The sequence below is a fragment of the Apis dorsata genome, unplaced genomic scaffold (genome assembly GCF_000469605.1).
Source record: "Apis dorsata unplaced genomic scaffold, Apis dorsata 1.3 scaffold_470, whole genome shotgun sequence".
NCBI lineage: Eukaryota > Metazoa > Arthropoda > Insecta > Hymenoptera > Apidae > Apis > Apis dorsata.
The window spans coordinates 197,632-204,828 of NW_006263709.1; the positions used below are offsets into that span (position 1 = coordinate 197,632).

Here is a 7,197-nt window from a genome sequence, read left to right on the forward strand (position 1 = left end):
ATTTTATTATGATATATCATATATTATTTAGTTTAAAAATATAATAATATGTAGTTTTATATTTTCATTAAAAAATTGTATATTTTATATATTTATATGTATTAAATCAATAATTAAAATATTATATTATGCATATTTTTAATTTGTACATTACTCAATAGACTAACTTAATTAAATTTTATAATTTATTGAATATGTTCTAATTACTTATGTATATGGGTAATATAATAAAAATATTATAATATCATCTATATATTGACTTATAAATAATATCAAAATTAATAAATGTTTTATGAACTGCCAGGAAATGGATCTTCTCTATTTTTTCTTAAAATGAAATTAATTTTTCTATTCATGTCTTCAGAATAAATTGCTTTACACTTTTCATAATTAATTCTTCTTCTTGTTTGAGTAGGTTTTTCATAGTATCTTGTATATCTATATTGCTGAAAAATACCTTCTTTTGATAATATATTGTTCAATATACGAGCAGCTTTCTCTATATTATTATTTTGAACCATAACTGTTCGAGCAAAAAATTGAAGATGTCTACGCATACCCATCTGAAAAAAATATATATAATATATAATATTAAAAATATATTAAAAATATATTAATGTAAAAATAAATTAATGTATTAAAAATATATATAATAAACCAATTATCAATTTTTTTATTTATATGTATCTTTTTATTCTTTCATTAATATATTTTCTATTAATTATTCATTTTAACTTTCTTATAATATAATTAAAATATGAATTTATAATAAAGAATAAAATAAATAATCTATAAAATATATGTTTAATAACAAAATGTACGAAAATATTTATTAATAATTAGATTATATAAGGAATATAGCTTTAAATTACTGTAATTCGTATTTTAATTAACATATAATTAACATATAATTAAAATATATTTTTGACAATATATTTTAACATATTTTGAAGGTTATATATTTTTCAATAATACATTAAATTATAAATCAGTGTTCAAGTTTGTTATTTAAAAATATTGAAATATTAATTAAATAAAATATTTAATACCTTGTATTTTTTTTAAATATATTCAATAACTAAAATTAAATTTAAGTAATTGTTAGAACAATCACTTATTGTAGTCACCTAACCTAGTAAGTTTCTATAGAAATTTAACCTAGTAACATACTCTAGAAACTTAACCTAGTAAGTTTCAATAAATCGAAATATACTATTTTCATAAACAATATATTTGAATATTGTATTCTTGTGTACAGTTCTATTATACAATTAAATTAATTTTTAACAATATATTTTTAATTAATAATAAAACAAAAAATAATATAATTTTAAAAAATATATATTTATTTAAATAATTATTGAGTACTAATATAATATTAATATTTCGATCAATGTATATCATATATATATATATATATATATTAACATCGATTTAAGGAAAATATAATGTAATACAATATTTACAGATGATATATTTGTTATATTACAAATATTTTATTTTTACAAAATTCAATATATAATAAATTTAATAAATACTTTAATGCAACATTCTCTTACTTATATTGAAATATTAATCAATTTTGTTATTTTTTTAAAACAAATCAAATATAGTGAATAGTACATATACATTACTAAATATATTAACTCTTACGTGTTACAATAACAAGCTTTTAATTTTTGATTCCATGTGGATGATCGCAATAAAATTGCATGTGGCCCAAAAAGAACATATTCAACAAAGTGATGACAATAAAGTACAAAATTAAACAGGACAAAATCTGCAGGTACAAGTTGTTTATAAGTATTATTATATATTATATATTATATATATATTATATTATAACATATTCATTTATATAATTAATAATAATAAACACATAAAAACAAAATATGATTATAATATGATAAAAATGCTTTAATGATTTTACAATTGTATTCTATAGTAATTAATAGTTTAAATAATTACTTCTCGATCTTTTAAATTATATCGAAATCCCCACCGACATATACAAAGCCATACTGATAAAGATATTAAAAGTAACACCACTGAAAACGGAGTAGCATATATGTGTATATGGAACATTTGATTCTCTTAGCAATTTTACAAACCGCTCTTAGATTTTCTTTACTTCCACCTTTTTCCTCGATGTTCTTCATTCTGTAACACTCGAATAAAATATCAAATTTTTCAAATTATAGAAACATATACATTTAAATTTATGATGAATACCTTAATGATGAGTAAAATGCTTATAAATTTCAGCCATACGTATTATACATTTTTTCATCAATTTAACAGCATAAAGAGATATCTCATATGTAAATTCTATCTTTGATACATCAACCACATCATTCACCATTGTACATTATTAAATTCGAGAATATTTCCTACGAAAATATTTGTTTTAACATTAATAAACGAATGGGCTAAAATTTTGTAGAGTTTTAACCTAAAATTTAGAATATAAGACAATTAATGTTTTTACGTCTTTCCTGTCATTTGTAAATCTCAATTGACATAATTAATACGAAATATTGTACATTGAATGCGATGAATCGAAACAGAAATATAATTTAAATAAAAAATAAATATCGTTTGACAAAGTGTCACTACATTCAGAATATTTTACATCAAGTAATTTCATAGTTATCTGTCATGTGAATTTATATTTTAATATAATATTATCATATATTTAATATAATATATTTATATGTACGAATTATCGAAATTAGTATTTCTAAACTTTTCGACTTTTTTTGACTTTATCTGTCCTTATTGTGTAGGTACATATATGTAAAGAAAACATGAAAATATTTATTACAATATATTTAATTAATAAATCACTTATTCAGGTCAGTAAACATTATTTTAGGAAGAAATTCATTTTTCTAATTATAATTATAAAATTGTTAATTTGAATCAAACATAATTATAAAAGAAGATGAAATAATATTAAGAAATATAATATTTATTATTAAATATATAATAAATATATATAATATAAATTAAATATATAATAAATATATATAAAAATATTATAAATTATGAAATAGAAGCTAAATGATATTATGTAATTTAAAATTTAATGATTTCTCTTTAAAATATGCGAAAATATTTTATAAATAGAATATTTAATAAAAAATAAAATTAAAAAAAGATAATATAAAATAAAATAATAAAAAATATGATTTATAGAAAAAATGTCTTTATAGATCACATATTCTGAACAACTGTTTGATCAATATATGCGTGCGCAAAATGGAGGTTAACAAATTCTTTAATATAAAAGCATAAAACAAGAAAGCTATTTTATTTCATATATGCTAAAAAAAAGTAATCGAAGTTATATTAGTTTTTCTTTATAATCAGAAATAGAGAACTATGCCACCAAAACGAAAAAAAGATGCAAAAAAGATATCCATCGATCCACCACCAGTGTAAGTTAAATGCTTTAAACATTAAATATAATATGTACTAAATGTATATTTGTATTGAAAAATATATTTATAATATATTTGTAAATGAAAAATTATACATAAATCTTGATAAACTTATTGAAATATTACATTTTTTAATATATCAAAAGATAGAAAATTTTTCATTTTTATATTATTTTTTTAATATTCTTTTTTTTATTTATTTATTAGTACTTTTCATTATATTTAAAATAACTTTTATAAATATACATACTTAAAATAATATCATGACATCTTCTTTTTGCAAATAAATAATTTAATTATAAATTTAATAATTTTATTACTAAATAATTTTATAACTGATTAATATTTGCATATAATATTAATTATATTCTGTGATTTATTATATTCTGCGATTATAAATTATAATAATATAATTATAATTCTTCGTTTTAATATTTTTTAAATAAAGAATCGAACCGGATATTTTGGAAGTACTTGAACCAGAAGAACCACCGAAACCACTAATATCAGCAGTCACAGGACAACCTTTCGGACCTCGAATTCATTACATAACTGAAAAAAAAGAAGATGAGAGTTCAGATGACGAACCTGAATCTGAAATTGATGAAGAAGTAAAATATTTTGAAGAAGAAGCTCCGGATGTGCCATCAGAATTTTGGCATATACAGAAACTTATCAGATATATGAAAGCAGGAAATCAAACTGCAACTATGGTGGCTGTCTGTCTTTTAAAAGATCACGATCTATCCAATAAAGTAATTCATTTCTTTTTCTATACAGTTATAATATTAGTTATTAATTTTCTTATTATAATTAGTAATATTAATATTTAACAATATTATTATTAATACAAATTAATTAATTAATTAGTTAATTTTTGAATAGTTCAATTTTATTAACATTATTATATAATTATTAAATCACTTAAAATTTTACATTTTACAATTTCTTAAATTAATTTCTACATCTAGATAACAATATTCGCAGTTTTTAATTTTAATAAATTGATGCATATAAAAAATAAAATTCAATTTTAATTGTGTATAATAATAGACGATACAAAAAGCAATTCGAGATATGGGAGGTCTAGAAATCTTAGTGAATCTACTCGAAACAAAAGATCTAAAATGTCAGAACGGCTCATTGTCAGTCTTGCTTCAAATCATATCATCGATAGATATGCGAAGGCATCTAATTGATCTTGGTATTGTAACACCATTGATTCAAATGTTAAGATATCCAGCTAGAGATATTCAAGTTAGTTTTTCATTTATTATAAATTTTATTATTCATTGCTTGTTTACATAAGAATTTCAAAAATATAAAAAAAATTAAATTTATAAAATTATTGCAAAGGTTTTAGCTGCAGAAACTATGGCTATTATCGCACGAATAAGAAAAGCAAGAAAACAGATACGAATTAGAAATGGAATACCTCTCATTGTGAGCATTTTAAATTAATTTATTATTAAATATTTAATCAGATTTCATTATTTTTTCTTTTTGGATTTATTAGAAAAATTGATGATGAAAATATTCATAAAAATAATATAATATATTTATAGTTGGATGTGATGGATATACCAGATTCTATCCTTCAGACACCATATAATAATTTAAATGAAGCTAATAAAGAATTGATAAAGGTTGCGATAGCTTGTGCTAAAGTTTTAGATTCACTGAGCAGTAGTCCAAAAATAAGAGAATCGCTTCACAATCATGGCGTAGTGAATCACATGGAACGTTTCTTAAAATCACAACATATTTCTCTTATAATACCAATGGTTGGAACTATTCAGCAGTGCGCGAATAGGGTATTTATTTATTTATATATATATACTATTATTATTATTGTTACGTGATAAACTACCAGATATTAATAAAAAAAATAATTAAATTTTAAATTTTAAAATTTTAAAATTTTATTATTTAATTTAAAAATTCATTTTCAATAAATTATAATTTATTATTTATATATTTACATTTATATATTTATATATTTACATGACAAAAAGAATAATAAATAAAATTTTATAAGATAAATTTTAAAAGATAATATTTAAAAAGTAACTATTATAAATAATATCAATCAAAAAAATCTTCACGTTTTCTTCAGGATATGTTTCGCAAATCATTTGAGAAAACAAATATTATCTATGATGTGGTTCGACATTTAAAAAGCGATAATGTTAAACTGCAAGAAAACTGTGCTCTAGCAATATACAAATGTGGCCTCAACAAAGTCGCCAGGGACATGGTTCGCCAATCGTCTGGTCTAGATGTATTATGCAAGCTTTTAGAAAAAGAAGAGGTTCGTGCTAATAAACGATTGCTAGCTGCTGTCACAGGTGGAATATGGAAATGTGCCATGAGTCCAGAGAACGTCATAAGATTCAATCAAAATAATTTGATAGCTTCTTTAGTACAATTTCTGGAAGAAATTGAAGATGAAGAAGTGCAAGCGAATGTTGTAGGAGCATTGGCAGAATGTTGCAAAGATCCTGTTAATAGAGACCGTTTGAGGATCAATGAAGGATTGCCAAATCTGGTAATTGCTTATTTATTTTTTATCGTGGAAATATTTTATTTATTAGAAAAAAATTTAGAATTTTGTTTTTTATTAGTTATTGGATATTTATTACCTTTATTTTCTTAATCTTCTATTCTTCAGATTTTTTATATATTTATAATTGAATAATTTCAATTTTTTAAATGTAAATATTTGTTATTTTATGATAAATATCTTTATTTTATCGTAATTTGATCTTTTTCCTCTATGTTTTATTTTTATGTTTAATTTTAAATTTTCATATGAAACTTTCTTTCGATAAAATTTCTATACGATTAGATTCAAAATGACAAGTTAATCGGTTAAAAAATGACATAAAATATTAATAAAGCATAAATCACATGCAGATCAAGTTATTAAGTTCTACATATGAGCCTCTATTAGAAAACATACCATTGGTAATAAAAGAATGTGCTCAAAATGAATTGTGCATGGATATCATCAATGATCCGGAGCATGTCAACGATGGTGTCCGATTAGTTTGGTCATTGCTCAAACATCCCAGCGATAAAATCAAAATAAATTCCTGTCTGGCATTGGTGCCTTGCATTAAATACGCGAAAGATTCTCCTGAAATGGTACGAGCATTCGTGGGTGGATTGGAACTCACGGTCAGTCTCCTCGACAACACAAACAACGAAGTGTTGAGTGCAGTATGCGCCACTATTGCTGAAATCGCTGTAGATCCAGAAAATTTAGGCATTCTTAGCGATCATGGTGTAGTGGATAAACTGGCCGCCCTTGTGACCACGGTATTCCTTAAAATTTTCATTCGAAACACTTTGTTTTATAGGTGAAATTAAAAAATCTTCGATTTTATAAATTCCATTAATTATTTCGAATTATCTTATTTTTATTCGTTATTTTACTTTCTTTTCTAGCAAGATGAAAATTTGCGTGCAAATTTAACCTTAGCCATTGCTCATTGTTGCGAATGGGGAGAGAATAACTATAAATTTGGTCAATTACAAGCAGTTGCTCCATTAATTAGTTATATGACAAGCAAGAATAAAAATGTTCTTAGAGGAGTTTGTACAGCTACATATCATTTAAGCAGGGAACCTATGAATTGTATTACTATGCATTCTGCTGGTATTATTAAGGTACAATGAAATTTCTCTGTAAGAAATATTTATATATTTATGCTATAATTTATATATATATATATATATATATATATATATT

General features: G+C 22.0%; 2 protein-coding genes and 1 long non-coding RNA gene across 4 annotated transcripts in view; 1 reads left to right on the forward strand and 2 right to left on the reverse strand.

The window, feature by feature from the left end:
* Window positions 1-119: 119 nt before the first annotated feature.
* On the reverse strand, window positions 120-563 carry LOC102671223 (28S ribosomal protein S21, mitochondrial). The gene has a single exon (XM_031512554.1). It carries the CDS (start codon window positions 561-563, stop codon window positions 291-293), a length of 273 nt encoding a protein of 90 aa, XP_031368414.1. The 3' UTR covers window positions 120-290.
* A 762-nt stretch (window positions 564-1,325) lies between these two features.
* LOC102677016 lies at window positions 1,326-2,606 on the reverse strand. Its single transcript, XR_422401.2, has 3 exons — window positions 2,233-2,606; window positions 1,969-2,160; window positions 1,326-1,780 (listed from the first exon to the last, which is right to left on the reverse strand). It is a non-coding gene; the product is annotated as an uncharacterized LOC102677016 (long non-coding RNA).
* The window catches only part of LOC102676789 (armadillo repeat-containing protein gudu), a 6,830-nt gene continuing 1,281 nt past the window's right edge, over window positions 1,649-7,197 (forward strand). The window contains exons 1-9 of one of the 2 annotated variants that reach the window (XM_006620020.2): window positions 1,649-1,786; window positions 3,216-3,440; window positions 3,892-4,198; window positions 4,497-4,700; window positions 4,800-4,886; window positions 5,009-5,257; window positions 5,560-5,991; window positions 6,360-6,764; window positions 6,894-7,115. In XM_006620020.2, coding sequence (XP_006620083.1) covers window positions 3,385-3,440; window positions 3,892-4,198; window positions 4,497-4,700; window positions 4,800-4,886; window positions 5,009-5,257; window positions 5,560-5,991; window positions 6,360-6,764; window positions 6,894-7,115 — 1,962 coding nt within the window. In that variant the 5' untranslated portion in view covers window positions 1,649-1,786; window positions 3,216-3,384. Of the gene's footprint in view, window positions 1,787-2,706; window positions 2,856-3,215; window positions 3,441-3,891; window positions 4,199-4,496; window positions 4,701-4,799; window positions 4,887-5,008; window positions 5,258-5,559; window positions 5,992-6,359; window positions 6,765-6,893; window positions 7,116-7,197 lie in introns of those variants that run through there. The other variant, XM_006620021.2, reaches the window with a different exon arrangement.